This window comes from Poeciliopsis prolifica, unplaced genomic scaffold (genome assembly GCF_027474105.1).
Source record: "Poeciliopsis prolifica strain line A6 unplaced genomic scaffold, Auburn_PproV2 SCAFFOLD017, whole genome shotgun sequence".
Lineage (NCBI taxonomy): Eukaryota > Metazoa > Chordata > Actinopteri > Cyprinodontiformes > Poeciliidae > Poeciliopsis > Poeciliopsis prolifica.
In genome coordinates, this window is record NW_026562392.1 from 2086542 (window position 1) to 2103720 (window position 17179).

At 40.7% G+C, this 17179-nt stretch overlaps 1 protein-coding gene across 2 annotated transcripts in view; it reads right to left on the bottom strand.

The window, feature by feature from the left end:
• LOC129367556 (intermembrane lipid transfer protein VPS13B-like) overlaps positions 1-17179 on the bottom strand; it is a 291895-nt gene that overhangs the window by 20225 nt on the left and 254491 nt on the right. For both annotated transcript variants that reach the window (XM_055042090.1, XM_055042091.1), the window contains exons 47-52: positions 13183-13338; positions 11441-11710; positions 9726-9809; positions 8739-8914; positions 5230-5400; positions 743-950 (exon numbers count right to left, since the gene is read on the bottom strand). In XM_055042090.1, coding sequence (XP_054898065.1) covers positions 743-950; positions 5230-5400; positions 8739-8914; positions 9726-9809; positions 11441-11710; positions 13183-13338 — 1065 coding nt within the window. The remainder of the gene's footprint in view (positions 1-742; positions 951-5229; positions 5401-8738; positions 8915-9725; positions 9810-11440; positions 11711-13182; positions 13339-17179) is intronic.

Sequence of the window (17179 nt, forward strand, 5' to 3'; positions counted from 1 at the left end):
TGTGTGTGTGTGTGTGTGTTTGTTATGTTCCACAGGGGATAACCATCTGCAGCTTTCTTCTACTGATCTTAGCAGCCAGAGAGAAGACATGACTGCAGTCCACTGTGACAGAGCTTGGCTGTAGTTGAAGACGTAGGCAGGGAATATTGTTGTAATGCAGCTCTGCTAGATGATCTCAGGATTTGTACTTATTAGTCATGACTGAAATGAGAAAAGAGCTGGATTCATAATGATTGCTGTGATGTCATAAAACGACATGCAGGTCCTGATGTGAAGAAAAATGAAAGGACCTCAGAAAATATTCAGTGTTCTAAAGACTAATTATAATCACTTTGCTTAAAAGTTAATGTTGGGGTTTAATGATGAATGTGATTCTTATTTACATGAAGCTTTTTCATCAACTCTTTTCTCATATGTAATGCCTTATTAAATTATCCGCACACCTTGAACCGTTTAAACTCCAATGTGTTGGAATCCGAACAGATCAGCACAAATACAGTACATCACTGCAAAGTGTCACATTTTGGATTTGCTTCTGCTTCTCCCAATGCCTAACAATATATAAAAGACCAAATGTAGCCATGGTAACCAATGGAGTCAGCTCATCTTTCTTGGGTCTCCCATCAGGGATTCTCTGAGTCAAACACAAAAACACTTCAGTCTCATCAGAACCAACTTCAGAGCCCCTCTTCTCATCTCATCACTTTTCAACAGATGAAACACATTTCTGAATAATTCCTACCTTGAAATTTGGGGGTACAATGACTTTGCCCGCTGGTATCTGCAGTACGATGGTCTCTCCCTCAAAAAGCCAGAGGTCCCACTGAGAGTCATTGACCATAAGAGCCCAGGGGAGCAGTTCCACCAGCAGAGTGTTGAGTCCGGGTTTCCACTGGGACAGCTTCACCTGCATCGGACTGTCCCACTGGGCAAGAGGCTCCAGAGCAGATCTGTTAGAGCAGAAGAACTTTAAGATCAATCTCCCTGGTACAACTTGAGCATAAATAACATAATAAGACAACGACCCTTTGAAAGAACAAGAATATGATTAGAATATTAGAAAAGTCATTCAATTTCACCATTAATTTACCTTCAGAAAATTACAGTTAAACAAGCTCCATGATAGAGCTTGTTTTTCGTCGAGATCCCTGAGACAAACTGATTGATGCATAAACCTAAATCAATAAGACATTCAACCTTTACTATGCACTCAAGCCAGGAGGTTTAGTTAGGATAATTAAAATGTATTTGATAAAGGCAATTCTAACAATGACAGACCATCAATAAGCTGACAGCAGTCACAAAGACTAAACAAATATGAAGAGAGAAATGGCCTGTCGACAAGCTATGCGACCCGAACAGATTCAGAGAAGAGTTGACAAAGCATCTGGGATCGCACACCAACATGTTGGGACAGAGACACAAAGCCAGACAGACAGAAACACACAATCATTTTTCCACCAATTCACAGACACAGCAGCCATTTCAAAGTAATCGCGGTCTCCTGAGTCCTAAATATTGCCGAATGTTAGCAGAGAGCCAAACAAACATTTTCCACAGAATTCCTCTTAAGTTCAAAGCCATTAAATACGATCCAGTCCTTCTCCCACAAGACCACCTGGGATTGGCTCAAGCTACCAACCTGCCAACTCAAACTTGTCACACACCTCAAAGACTCTCTGCTGTGACATGGGACCCAAACTGGGAACAGCTTTTCCTTACCGTTTACTGCTATTTATGTTGCTATGTGTGGTTAAATAGGTGGTTGACCTCAATGCCGAGGACAGAAAACTGCAGGGATCATAAATCACATTACACAGCTCACAAGAAGGTAATTGAAAGAAATGTTCTCAACTGCTTCTGTCAAAACCCAAAAGTGAAGTTTGAGGATTTTAAACGTAGAAAATGCAGCAGCTGAGTCCAGCCATTACAAGATGTTTATTTAATTATTGTGGAGTTGACGCGCTGCCACAGAAAAAGCAAAGTTTGGCTTATTAAAACATCATATTCGCTAAAGAAAGTTTGGTTCATTTTGGATTTTCTGCTGCAATTAAACTGTCCAAACTAAAAATCATAAAGCATCAAAAAATTTAAATACACAAATTAATTTGTAGCTTTAGTCGAACTGAACAATATTAGGGTTAAATTTTAAAATTATGCTTCATAATGATTTGAGAAAAGATTTTAAAAAGTACACACAAACCATTTACATTTAACATAGAATTGCAACACTGTTAAGACTTGAAATGGCTTAAAAGAGAGATTGATTCTGATTTGACTTGAGGATAAAAGCTTGTGACTTTCAAAACAATGACTTGGACCTTTGTTCTGATTACATTCAAGATCAAAGATCAGTGCCTTTACATTAAAGTCATTTTGTCTTCAAAATGAGGGACATGAGCCTAACGCACTGAAAAACCTACACTCAAAATTAGAAAGCAGCCTGCTCAAAGAGAGATATCATATAACAAGGTACATGATGGAGTTTGCCTGCAGTATGTGGCCACATTGTGTGTACTTGTTTAGCTATTCCTTTTAGGACCTTCTCTGAAAAAAGGGGGTCAAAACCTGGTCCTAATGTGATGGTTAGGGATTAAGTTTATAGATAAGGTATAAATTAATATTTGGCCAGGGTTAGGAATGTACTGGTAATGGTTAGGGTTAGCCTAATGAATATAAGTCAATACATAGTTCTAATATGGAAAAGAATACAAACTTTTGCATATGTGTGTGTGTGTGAAAAACGAATAGATTTTCAAGAAACCACAGGCAGACATACGACTCAGATGTCCAACAGATCCTCTGGGACTCTTTGTAGTCCAGAGCCTGAAGTGGAACATGTGGTCGGCTCTCCTACCGCTGTTATCAAGATGTGACTAGTTGGTGACAAAATATGATTTCCATGGAGACATTTATAAATATATTGTACATGCAAGGCTCATCCCCTTGCTACACGCACGCATATAAGCAGAATACACATGCACACGAATGTGCCGTGCTTGAACTTGAAGGTAAGGCCTTGTGGTTTGTGTGTGTGTAAAAAAAAAAAAAAAAAAAAAAAAAAAAAGACATCCAGAATTTCTGGACTGCTGCTCTAGTTTGGTGCACAGCCCTGTGTGGAGATTGCACTATACAATTTTATTATGTGAACAAAGTAAGCAATAAAAAGAGGCTGACCTCATTAAAAGCAGGCTTGCACAACTTTGCAGCAAGAATGTGAAAAGAATCTTGTGATTTGAGAACCCCCCCCAAAAAAACAGTGGTGGAGGGTCTTGAAGAAAAGTATTATGAAATCTGAGATTTAATGCTTGCCACAGAAGACCTACAATTAATCTGAAAAAGAATTATAGATGTTGACTTAGATGGGTTATGAGGTATTAAAGGGCCTTGAAGTGGTGAGTGCTGATGATGTGATTAGTGGGAAACTAGCTTAAAACATACATCATGTTTTTCATTTCCACCCTGCATTTGTTTTTGTTTCGCACTGTTTACAAGTAAAAGTGGATGAGGAAGGCTTTTCCACATTAGGTGTCTTAGCAGGCACCCAGAGAAGACTGAGAGATGGAAAGCTTTTAAATCTAAGTCTTTATTACACCGTGACGGTGATTTTTACAACATTCACTAGAATTTATAACTAATGCTTAGATTTTATTTTTCGTTGTCTGATTTCTGCCCTCTTAACCTGTAGCAGGTGACACGGAGCCTGTTCTGTGAGGTTTCTTTCTGTTGGAGTCCTTCCTTTCCACTTACACCACATTCCTGCTAATTAGAAGGAATTACAGCACAAATCTAGAAATAACTGCTTACTAACAAGCATTCAATTATCAAATAACTTTCTAGAGTATGAAAATTATAAGTGAGCTCCATGTACTTAAATCTGGCTATGTAAGAATGAAGTGGTTTGATCTGAATTGAATCTGGGTGAAATAAGTATTTCAACAGATCAACAATGTCATAAAGCCTCTTCTCCATTGTCAAGTCTCACCCTAGCCATTTAATGTCTTGTTCGGTTCTAGCCAAGCTGGGTGTGCCTCCATTGGCAGTGTGTTCCTCACTACGTGGGCGTGAATATGGGCAGGAAGGTGGGGGTGAATGTGGGAACACTGATGATGTCACCTTGCGTGTGTACCCTTGGGCGGCCAGTTTCTCCGAAATCTCTCGGTATATTTTTTTCATTGCGGGTTGCCCCATCCCACTGTGTGTGCTCCTCTGGCACAATTGATAAAAAGCTTTGAACCTAGAGGTTTGACCAGAGTTATCAATTTGCCGTTAGCCGTCTCCCCAACTAGTATGGTTTTGCTGAAGATTGAAAACTATGGTGAAGACGTTGATGTAAATCCACAGGGCAATCAACGAACGCAGTCTGCTGCCAGATCACATCACTTGCGTGCAATACCTGGCTTGTACCATAACTGGGGGGGGTAGTACAAGCCAGGTGGGGGCACAAAATACGTGGGACCTGAGATGAATCTGGCTGGGGTTCACAAGGAAAGATCCAAAGGTAGATCATGTATCAGATAAAACTTTATGTTTTGCCACAGGTTTTGGATCAATATTTTGTTGACCCATTTTCAGTTTGCTCGCTGACTCCTCGAGATTTTTAGTTGAAGGAGTTTGTGATGCTGTTCACTAGATTTGGATGAATAGCATCATTGATGCGTCATCACACTTTCCAGTTTACATGAACTGAATTCCTACATGTTCATTCTTTGGGTCAGACCTTTTGTTGTCCAAAGTGCTGACTTCCTACTCTGAAAGGTTAACATTTAGCCAAGTACAGAGATTCCTAAACCTGTTTTACCCTGATCAAAATCTGCAGGAAATCTATTTTGCCGCTTTATCAAGGAAAACTCATCTAGCTTCTCACAACCTGCATCTGATTGACCAACCCTCTGAATTAGTCAGACTGAGCAGTCCCACAACTAGACCACACCCATTTGCAGTAATTTTCCCCATATTTTACAAATCGCTCTTGACTCTGAACCAGGTACAAGTCAGGTGGGGCCACAAAGTACGTGGGACCTGAGATGAATCTGGCTGGAGTTCACAAGGAAAGATCCAGAGCCATGCCCAGGGAGAAAGGGTTTATGTTCAAATATTTTTCAAGGTTCTATTGACAAACACCCAATGTCAAGAACAACCCACGTAAAGATGCCTTCAGATGATCTTTGTTTAGGATTTCAATTGACATAAATCAAACTGAAGACAACAAAGTTCAGGAGGGCGTACCTGTCAGTATCCTTGGTGACGTAAGGCCATGGTGACTCTGTGGTGGTCTTGGGACCGTAGAAATCAGCCAGGATGTGTTCCGGGTTGTCTTCATTCCCTGTCTTGTTCATTATCTGTTTGATTAGACCGGTGGAGATGGGTACGGCACAGTGTGACGCATCCTTATCCTCTCTGAGGAAAAACAGCACAAAATCAAGAGTCATCATAGAGCCTTGATTTCTTGTCAAAACACACACCATTTTTGTCTTGCTACATAAAACATCGAAAGTGAAAAGGCTGATCCCACTTGATCTCCTGCTCGGTGCAGGCCGTGATAAGTCATTGTTTGAAAAGAGAGCTAGAAGCTGCTGTGTGTGTGTTTCTGCGAATCTGGCATGGAAGCTTGTTTACTTACATTATGCCAGAAACAATTCAGCAATACTCTTTTATTTCACTATAAAACAAGACATCTCCTGACAGCAGCTAACTGTTCCCATTGCAACCTTTGGCTAAAGTCCATTTTTACCCTTGAACCTTGAAGTGGGTGGAATCTGTCTTTTGTTGGAGATTTTTGTGTGTGTGTGACATGCAGCTTGCCTTACAAACACTAATTCAAAAAGATCACAGAAAGAGCTAAATGGCAGTAAATAATCCGATTGGATACCTCATCTCCATTCGTTGGTCAATTATAGACCGGACTCAAAAAAAGAACCGAAATCCAAACAATGTAATCGCATCTACTCTTTCTCTGGGAAGCATCCAGTTCTTCTTGGCTGCAGCAGAGAAGCCCCCATAACCCAGAACAGCAGTTTGTTAACAGAGCCCATTGTGCTTTAAGGGAATGCAGAGAGCTACAGCTTATGGATCTGGAACAAGACTGAGGAGAGGGACAAGGTGTTGACAGGAAGCTTTTCATCCAGAGCGCTCCCTGAGGGGGGAAACTGGACAGACTTCTGATTTTAACCCACCATTTTCTTATGTGGTGGCTGGGATGAGAGGAACAGGACAAAACAGTTCTGGTTAAGACTTGTCTGTGTCTCTAGCATTGTAGACCGCAACTCTGCTCCCTACCTCGTCCATTAAAGTCCACAGCTATGTGTAATTACAGGATGGAAAGATGAGCTGTTGACCAGTGAACATTTACGATTGGATCTATCGTAGAGGTTTAGGGTAAGCTGAAAGGTTGGGGGTGGGGGGTGTCTCTGTACATGTGTGTATGTTTACAGTTGTGGCTTGTAGTGTGTGTTTGAGAGGATGAAGAGAGATGAGCGATGGATTGAGTTGGGCAGGGGGTGGAGGGTCTGGGGGGTAGCAGAGAAGAGAATGTAAGTTTGTGCGGTCTGAAAGCAGCTTAGACAGGGGATGGATTGTAAATACAAGGAGCTCTGTGGTTGCAATCTAGAAAGACAAGACACTTGTTTTTTTTTTTTTTCAAAGCTTGTTTTTTTGCACGCATGAAAAAGATTTCTGTAAAACAACATCAGCCAAATATATTCCCAGGGACAGTATGCCCACTGTGGTTTCTTTATTGCGACTGAAACCAAAACAAACTTTGTTACCAGATATCTAAATACAACAGTTAACAAAAATATCTCAGAAGCAGTCGGTTACGTTCAAAGATTTATCCTGTTTGTTCACATTACCGGCGAATGATACCAAAAGAGCTATAATTTTTCCGCAAGGGTGCATAAAATAACAAGAATTATGGATGTTCAAATACTTTAATCAGTAGCGAAAACAACACAATAAATTCACTCGCTATTGCGAGATCATAATCTCGCACCACAAAAATAAAAGGAGGAAAACATGTAATGTGAGTAGATTTATTTAGTGAGGGGAAAAAATAAGTTTCAGAAGTAATTATTTTTAATACAATTACTGGTGCTTTAATTCCTAGTACCCCTGCTAATATTACCTTATATACCCTTCTTTTAAGACAGCACTTAAATCTTCTCTTATAACTTTTCACAAGGTTGGAGCAAATCAATAGATGGATTATTTTTCCAGATGTTTATTCTCGTCTGCTCTTTTCCCTTAAGGATTTTTAGAAGACGACTCTTGAAGAAGGTAGATCATGTATCAGATAAAACTTTAAGTTTTGCCACAGATTTTGGATCAATGTTTTGCTGATCCATTTTATTTAGTGACTGGTATGGAGGCCAGGGTTGTTGGTTTACTAATGCTGGACTTAAGGAACCTTTAAAAGCATTTACATTTGCAAAGGCTTTTATTCTGGCACCACAACCCATTTAGGTAGCATCTAATGGTGGTTTGTGTAACTTCTTAATAAGACTTGGTAAGCATAAGATCTTTGCAGATGGTCATTTTGCTCAGTGTGTGGCTCTCATTTAGCCTTGTGGTCACTGGCTAAAAGAAACGCTAGTCTGTCACCTCTTGTTTATGGAAATATGCAGTCCAGGATTTGAAATGAGAAGTTCCTGAACACTGATAAATTTTAAAAAAGTATCAATTAAAATACATACATTTAATTTATTTCAAATGAGACAAATATTTAGTTATTTGTGGCTGCTGGAAACATGGTTTGACCATTAATTTAGATTTTAAGACCAACTGTACTACTTTTCATGAAGAACTGCCTGGAAACACGAATATATGAAAAAGATTAGGAAGTGCAAAAGAACACTTACCAACTTTGACAAAGTAACAGAGCATAACAGTGATGTATGTGACAAGCTTTGACCATAAATGTCACACTTACACTAGCACTTAGCTAACCAACACATACATGGACCACACACACACTCAGGACACATACTCTTCCCCTACACATCAGCGTGCTTATGCACACACACACACACACGCACACACACACCACAGACACACCACACACACACACACGGCGCACGGTCAGCTGCTCTGTGCTACGGCTCATATCTAAGTGAGGTGTAATTACGATCCAACCTGACATGCTGGAGTTAGAGTTGTGTCCCAGCTGCAGCCAAGACAGCTTACTGCTCCCCTGAAATGTGCGCAGATTCTCATGGATCATGTCTTCATTAATGGCTCACACAGAGCAGAATGTGCTGCGAAGGGTTTGACTTTATGCTACATGTAGGCACACCAAAAACCCATTAAAAGAGCAGAGTTGCTGTTTCCCTTGCAGCTGTATGAGCTTGCAGCTCATGATTTAAAACAATCATGCACTGAAAGAACTAAATTGTCCTGTGAGTACATTCTGCTGGCTCCGAAGCGGGTATGAGCGATGGAAAGAGGAAAGAAAGTTGCCTATTTGAAAGTAGAAATTGGTTCATTATGAGTGTTTGACAGATCTATGTTGTACCTTTAGGTATGAGGCTACGTGAGTGTTTTGTTCAACATACAAATTTTATTTTTTTTTCCACTTTGCGAAATAATTACAAGATTTTCAACTCCTATGATACCCTTTAGGTATAAAATAGCTTAAACAATTTAAGTTTTGGATTAGAAAGTATTTGTCAGCCATAGTAACCAATAAACAGACTTTTCACTGACATGTTTTGTGCAATAGTAGCAAATCTGATTTTAATTACCTGGCCTGGAAAATGAGGTGGTGGGTAAGTTCTGCCTCGGTGTTTAAAAGAGGTTCCTGGTGGCCTTGTCCATGAATCAGCTGAGTTTCTTTCAGTCCCAAACTCCTTTTCTCTATGTGAACAACTAGTGGCTCAGGTAAGTGGCTCCTCATGACGAAAAGTGGACTGAAAATCACCTGAAAGAAGAGAGTTTTGGAAAAAACAAAAACCTCACTGTGCAAATTCAGACTGACAAGAGGAGTTGATCATTTGAGAAGACAAAATTATTATTATTATTTTTAAGGCGTCCTGTCAGGCAGGGTAGCACTCACAGCGGGAGGCTTTCGCTATAATACTCCACTGATTATAAAACTTCATAAGAAAGTGCTTTGGATTTTTTTTAAATGTAATAGACATGGAGGCATAAAAGAAGGAGGAAGGAAAGGTGTGGGAACGGTTTCAGAGGAAAGGAGGAGAAAAAGAGTAAAGAAGAGCATAGAAAAGATAACACCCAAAAACCTGCTTCTTCACCTGCAAAAAGAGACAAAAAGATCCTGACAAACCATAGCAAAAAACACAATATATAGATCTGACAACAATGACATCACTGCAAAGTACATGGTGCGAGTTAAAATATGCATTTAGTGTCAAGCGCGGCCCAATGTAGTGTATCATAAATCAAAGTGAAATTCTTACACGCATGATATATCAGATTTCACAATTTCTTATGTCTTTTATTAAAATACTAAAACATCTTTTTTCCAACATTTGTTAAAGTCACATTAATTGCTTGCTGTTACGGCACTAGAGCACAGATCAAATGTTTGAAATACAAACTAATAAAATGTCAGACTAAATGTTATAATTGTGTCACAATGTGGTAGAAGATACGCTATTAATCCTCAGGGTGAAATTGTTTATATGTTGACGGGCCACTCCATCCAAAGTATTAAATACTAGCAAATTCAAATTTAAGCATGAAAGAGCGTGATGCTGAGCACTACGTACCAGTCTCTGCTGCATGTGTGAGTCCGGCTCAACGGTGATCAGAGTACACCAGACGTAAAGCAATGAGCCGCTGGAACAGGCCACCTGAAAGAGCACAGATCTGTTCTTACTAATCAATTAAAGTCTTTCTCTTTACAAAGCATAATTTAAAACAGCCCCACTGCCACTGGAAAGATCTAGTATGTGTGATACCTCTAATCTCTTACCGTAGCTGCAACAAGTTCAGACTGATCACAGGGACTAAAAATCAACATGTTTCTAATGGTTTCTGCTTATAAATAGATGCATGAGTTGCCTTCATGTTTATAGTCCTGCATCAGTATTGCATTATGATGTTTTGTCCATAAAACCATTGTTTCTTGGCTTCCTTCAGTTGTAAAATATTGAGCCTCCCTAATGCGATATTACAGGCTGAGGCGACAGACAACTGCTAGTGCCAGATAAAGGAGTATCAGAGGCAGTATAAGTCCAACAAGATTTAAAAGCTGAGAATGTGCCCGACAAAAAGCCGAGGGCTCTTCGAGTCTCACTGGTCTTTGTCCCACTTACTTCTCATTAAAGCACTGAGATGCCAAGATGCATTACAAGTGGTCCAATTTATGATAAACAGGGGACTTCATTTAGGGCTGGGGACAGCACAGAGAGCAGAGAGCTTTCAGGCTTAATATACGAGGCTTTGCATAACGGCCTTGTTGGGATAAGGGAGTGAGACTTTGGCAAACAGATATATAGACCAAATCTGGTGAAAAACAACCAAATAAGATCATGATTTTGTGCTTTGTTAGGACTACAGGACAGTGGCAGGAAAGATGCAAAAGAGATGAATGAGAGGCAAAGACATTACCACAGAAGTCTTACTGATGAAGAGCAGCATCAGACAAATGAAAACCCCCCACAAATGCTGACATAAGAGGGTGAGACAGGTGGACAAGTCTGATGCAGCAGGAAACAGTAAAGAGTGTTACAATTAAATGATGGGTGAGTTGGAACCATCTTCTAATCTGGATTTATCTCTAGTCTTTGATCATTTCAGTCAGAGATGATCTGACCTACATTTAGAAGCTGGAAAAGGTTTTAACTTCATAATGCCAATTAAAAAAAAAAAGAAAAGGAAAAGTTAAAGGAGAAATCACACAGGAAAAGTAAGGAGCAGGGAGAGCGGAGCTTGAGCTGGGGTTAATCTAGCGGTGCGAAAGTGCCTTCAAAGCCTTTCTCTGTGCCCACATATCAGCTAGTGTTTCCTGTCTATGGTTAGTGTTGTTATGAGAGAGCATAAACTGTGTTTTCTACCTCTCAACATGGTCAGGTTATGGGCCGGAGGGCCTTTGTAAGCCTATCTGGGGGGAAGATCTCAATCTGTTTCCTAACAGTGAGCAGCAACATGGAAGCTCAGCAACTCCGGCCACCCAGAAGAGGAGGATCCGGCCACAGTTGGTGGTCCAGTCCACCAGCTCCAAACATGCGTGTGGACAGAGAGCTAGCCTTGAGGTGTGCAATGTTTGTATGTATACTTTTTTGTGTCTGGCTACCACATTTGGACATTTCTAAGCGCAAAGCATTGGCTGCAGTCGGTACAATGGCACTTTTCCATTGTTCAGTAGAAACCAATTAGTCCATCTTAGAAAAGACGTCTAATGGAAGCAAGCGTTGCCTCCAACTCCACAAAACAGCCAGATATTTCAGAGTATCTGATTTGTAGATTTGTGTAGATCTACCTGAACAACAGAGCTGCTGCTGCTGCTCTTCTCCCTCCGCTCCAGCTCCACGTCCTGCGACCAGTCTTCGTCGCCGCGTGCTCGCATGCAGAGCTCCGTCATCTCCGCGTCTTCCAGCACGTAGGAGGGAAGTTTGGCCCCCGCTTCCAGGCAGTCGCAATGCTCCCTGACCACCGTCTGACCGTCGGCTCCCACGTAGTGCTGAACAACTCGCAGCTCGATGTCCTGCGTCAGGTAGCTGCACATCACCTGCCGACCGCAGATTATTATCTGCAAGAAAAGTTAAAAGACACACCTGGCCTTAACAACAGAATCCCTGTTGTAAAATTATAGATGTTATAAGATATGTAGATTATATATCGGGGTTGAAACGGTTTATTGTATTAATCTTGATGAATAAATTATTGAAAAGAAATTGTCAAGTAATTTAGTAAACAATTAATCATTAACTGGAGTCAAAAAAGGCCATTTGCTGAAAGAACAACACAGTGAGAGCAGTAAACAGCCAAAACCATACAAAAATATATACATGTTGCATTTTAATATAAAAAAAACTTTGTCTGCAAATATGTTTTATCCATAAATTAAGTTACATTGTTTTAGTTTCACCTGTTTAAAGTTCCATGAAAAAAAAAATCTTTTATTAAGCGTCCTTTGATACAAATGATCAACCTGTGTTGTTGCATTTTAGACAATTAAATGTTATTCTTTTTATTTGGGAATTAATGGGTTTATTACATCTTTTTATGCATTTTGAATATTGAATAAAAGGGACATTAAGAAAAATCTGTAGAATGTTTACATTTTTGTGTGATCAGTTGATCACCAACTGTCTGATTAATCAATAAAACAATTATCGTTAGTGGCAGCCCTATTGTATACTGTATATATTTTTCTATTGCAGGTCTTATAGACCAATCAGAATGAGCTAAAATCAGTAGCTCCTTCTGAGCTACTGAATCACCGAGACAAGTGCAGTTTGCGACACGTCACAGAACAAATATAATCAGAAGAAAATATAAGCGGACCAATTCTCAAGCATGTAGTTATTTACTTTATCTGTCAAAGCTACCGCTGCAGCTCTGAGGGGGCTGGTCATATGCTGTGGCTGAAGGGATCAGATTTATTCAAAGATAAGGACTGAAGAAAAAATGAAGGCTTTTCAGTATGAACTGAAAAGTCTGCTTCGTCTCCAGGATGAGTGGGAGATGTTTGACACTTTACAGCGTTCACATAACAAGCTGTCACTACTACGGCATCGCTGCGTTTTCAGGACCTTCTCTTGCATGCGTGCAGGAAAAACTCAGACATGATTCAGCTTTGCTCTTGTAGCAGGCGGCTGGCTGCTCTATGATCTGGCTTTTGATTCCCCTGTGATCCTCTGTGTGGATTGACGGGACACATTTTATTACTGCAAAACAGATGACAACAAATTGACAAAAACAGAAAACATTTAGTTGTTAGCTAAGCAACTACTAAATCATGGGATGCAAACAGAGGGCGGGTTTAAAGTGGCTAATCCTGACGAGGGGACTTGGACAGACGCCAGGCTTTCTGCAAATCCTACAAACGTCATTGCTTTTTATTTCAGAGATTTTCTTCTGTGGTTTGGCGCTGGGATCTGACGTCGACGTTCTTGATGTTTTTAAACTTTGATGTAAACTTATGGCATGCTTGTGCTGCAAATGTTTTATTTAAGCTTTTGTTTGGGGGAGGGGATGGGAAATGGGAGTAAACAGTACCTGCTTCTGGACGCCATTGAGCCGCAGCACCTTGATGATGAGGGAGGCGGTGCGTCCTTTGTACTGAATGGTCCGGAGCAGCGTCCCGACGTTGTCCACGCTGAACGGCTCGGACCAGCGCCAGTTCCCCCAGCCCTCGATGCAGATGTGCAACAGCTAAAAAACATAAATGAGCCCCCCAAAAAAACCAAGGCAACCAGAAAACACACATTAGTTTTTCTCAAAAGAAACAAAAAATAAAATAAAAACGAGTCTTTGTTTGCATCGTTTTTGTGCGGCTAGGCTCGCTGCGGCGGCAGAAACAGAAGGTTGCACACATTAAAGCAGCTGGTGGAAACCAGCCGGGGTGGAACATCATCATCAGGCCCCGTCTGTGTTTGTGCGCCTGGATGTGGAGGCTATTTTAAAAAAGAGGCACTTCTGCTCCGTCATTTCGGCGAGATATCTATCGCTGCTCTGTGGAGGCCATCACTGTGTGTGGCTGGGTGTAAACACGCAGCCACACAATGACAGCAATAAACAGATGCTTTCCTGTCTTTTTCACATCCCAAACCAGTGTGGAGTGGTGACGAAATGCCAACCATTTTCCATAAAACTCCTTGTATTGTGGGTCTCAAGATGGCAAACGGGGATCAAATTAAGCAAGGCTGTAAGACATCTGCACTGGATGAAGAACACTGTTTTAATTGCACTTTCTGTTGCACAATATCCATGTTGCAAGAGTTTCAGCTGCACATTTCTGCAAACTTTTTTTTTCTCTTTCTCTAGACACAAAGTGGAAAAAGGCAAAGGAACTGGTCAGCTATCCATCACACCTCTGCTATGCCGAGGTCATTCAGAGAGCACCTATCCACTATTCACCACAGCTCACTAAACACCACAAGACAAAAACTCTCATTTGTCAAACAATGTGAATGTTGTCATAAGATTATGGTAATAATACAGGAGCAGAATCATAAATATGCAAGGAGATCTAAAGCGCCGTTCCCTCCTGAGGCCCTGCGGCTGACCTTTAACCTCGCTGAACTTTCTCTGTCAGCCTTTCTGCCAAGACAATGTCAAACCTCAGAAAAAAAAATAGAGGAGGACAGACCAGGAGAAAGACGAAGAATACCAATGAATCTGAAAGGACAAGCAGAGATGACGGGGGTCCAGAGGCTCAATAATCTAACAGAAAGTTAGCGACCGGATCAAAACATGGAGGAGGAAAAAAAAACTGCTCTGAACATTTACACTTCAGGTCATTGCTTCAATGTGGCGAACATTTAGCCAATCTGCTTAAAGAAAAACAAATTACCCTGGAGGTGAAAGAGCATGTTAGGACCTTGGTCAGGACCTTCTATGTTTCTCTCCACTGCAGCCTTTCCTCTCTGTTTGAAGACAGATTTCTTTACAATAACATTCTTAATCAAAGCCGGCGCTGGCTTTCTGCAGGATCGCTCTCCGTCAGTGTTGGCTGCGTAGGAATGACTTCGATTTCTCGCAGGACGCATTCGCGGAGCAAGTGGCAGAGCAGAGTAAACAGCCAGGTGGTGCAGGTTAAGGTTAAGCCCCAGGGTGGGGCAACCCTCGGGCTTCCTCCGCCAGCAGCGGCCTCACAGCCAGGACCGGTTCGGATTAGCACGGCTAAAGGGAAAGTTAAAAAAAAAAAAAACTGTTATGTGGGATTTTCTGCTATTTTGTTAAGAGTTTCTCGGCCAATGGTTTGACGCGAATGAGAAGGAACTCGTCTTGTTTCCCCTTTGGGATGAAAATCGGACTTAAGCGTATTGACTTCACCTCAGCATTACAGTGTAAAGTTTGTTTTAAATGTGGAGCGGGCAGATCCAGTGGAGATCCCGGCATAGCCGGAGCGCCATCTGTGAGAACAGATTTGTTATTTCAACACTTCTCAAACCCCCCTTCACTTTCCTGCCCGTGCCTCTGCAGACTTTATCGTGCCTGTGGCTCAACTTGACTTTTAAGGGAGAAGTCATAATAACGTCTCTGCTCACACTTCAAACGGCGACTGCCGCTTTTGTTTTAATTCGGCTAATTCTCCCCTGACTCAAGCAGTGGAAGAAAAAAGCGGCGGTGACACAGATGAACCGAACACGTAGGACAACAAGAATGAAAAATAAGAAGCTGCTTTGCCTCTTTGTGACTTACGCAGGAGGTTGTGACACTGAGAAAACCCAGTCAGCCATATGTGGTCATTTTAAGCACATTCTTTAGGCCCGGCCTCAGACTTTATTATTCATTCAAAACAAAAAAAAAGAGGATATTTTTGAAGAATTCATTAATTGACGTGGCGTAAAAAGTTACTGAATTACTTCTGTTTAATCGTAGTCCACGTAACAGAAAAAAATAAAGACAAGAAAAAAAAAATTAAAACAAATTATCACGCCCAATATAATTTTACATGATCTGTTCAAAAAGGAGGCGGTCAAAGATACAAGATTTCCTGCCTCTCTAATACTTATTTACTTATAAACATTTAAATCTCTATACTCCCAATAAGCTCCTATTTAAACAGTTTTTTTAAGCTGGCTTATATTTGTACTTTGGCTTCAGGTTGTATAGATTTTTTTTTGAAAGGTTTTATTGGCTCTAGTGGCCTGTATTTGATAGTGAATCGACAGAAAAGGGTAATGAGAGAAGGGGGGAAACATGTTGCAGGAGTCACCAAGCCGGGAATCGAACCTGCGACGGCCGCGTTGAGGACTAAGGCCTCCATACGGGCAACCACAGCACCTCAAAAATGTATCGATTTTAAAGTATAGAATGAGAAAAGGGAGAAATATTATTGAATGATAATTTTTTTCTCCAAAACAACAACTATTGTGCACGACTGCTGTGAAACTAAACATTGTAAAAATACTGATACTCTGTACGACGCTCTGTTTTTATCAATCATTTAAAAACCACTGTAGCTCCACAGCCGTAACATTCGATGCGAGTTGAATTCTAATCTCCTCTGCTTAGAAATATTCTGAAGACTCCTACACTCACCCGCAGCAGCTGGCCCGCGGTACACACTTGGCTTCCAAAACCAACTAAAAGCATATCTCTTACAATATTTTCCCAGGTTTTCTATTGAGTGTGAAATAAAAACTTCCATCTTTCTTCATATCCCTTTAATCCCAGGAGAAAGATTGCGATAAGGTTGATTTGTGGTGAACATTAAGTTTCAGGGCTGCTGCTTTCAGAGGAGATTTTTTTTTTTTACCTTTCCCCCTAAAGAGAACATTCTCTGTAGGCAAATACAATCTCAGTTATTTTATTCACTTGACACACATTAGAAAATGTTGTTTAATTGCCAAAATAATAGTTCACTTTATACCTACTGGCATCCGTGGTGAAGCTTAAGTCTTAAAATAAAGCAAGTTTTTATTGCGGCAGCATCATCTCACACTGAAATGTTTAAAGAATCCCTTTAGCTTGAGAACATATTTATTGTGGGGGGAGATTGCATTAGGAAATAATTCTTTTTTGGTACAAATTTACCCGTTCAGTGCTTTTTCAATACTTTCGTCAGCCGCTCTTTTCAACTCTCCCAAAAGGTCAGGTGGATTTATGTCAGAGGACTGCGATGTCCGTGTAGGAAGGCTTGTGTCAAACATTTCAGTCACAAACAATTTCGGGTTTTATGGCAGAGTCCGCAAGATTTTTATTTAACGTGTCTTTTTGCTATTTCAAAGTGTTCATGATGTCATGTGCTCTAATAAGATTCCCAGGACCTTTCGAAGGAAAACATGGCAACGGAACCACAGAGCCTCCACCACACCGAGAGGGTCGTGAGGTGTTTTTCCATGTATTCATCTCTTTGGTTCACGTGTTTGTTGCCAAACATCATCTTTATCTCATCTGGCCAGAAGCACGTAGTTCCAGGTGAAATCCTTGTGGAATTAAGCAAACTTCATATGCTTACATTTTCGATGACGGACACAGAAAAAAGTTTTTTTTTTTTCCTCCTCTGGCCTCAACCAGAAAAAAAAAGTGGTTGACATGTAAACAG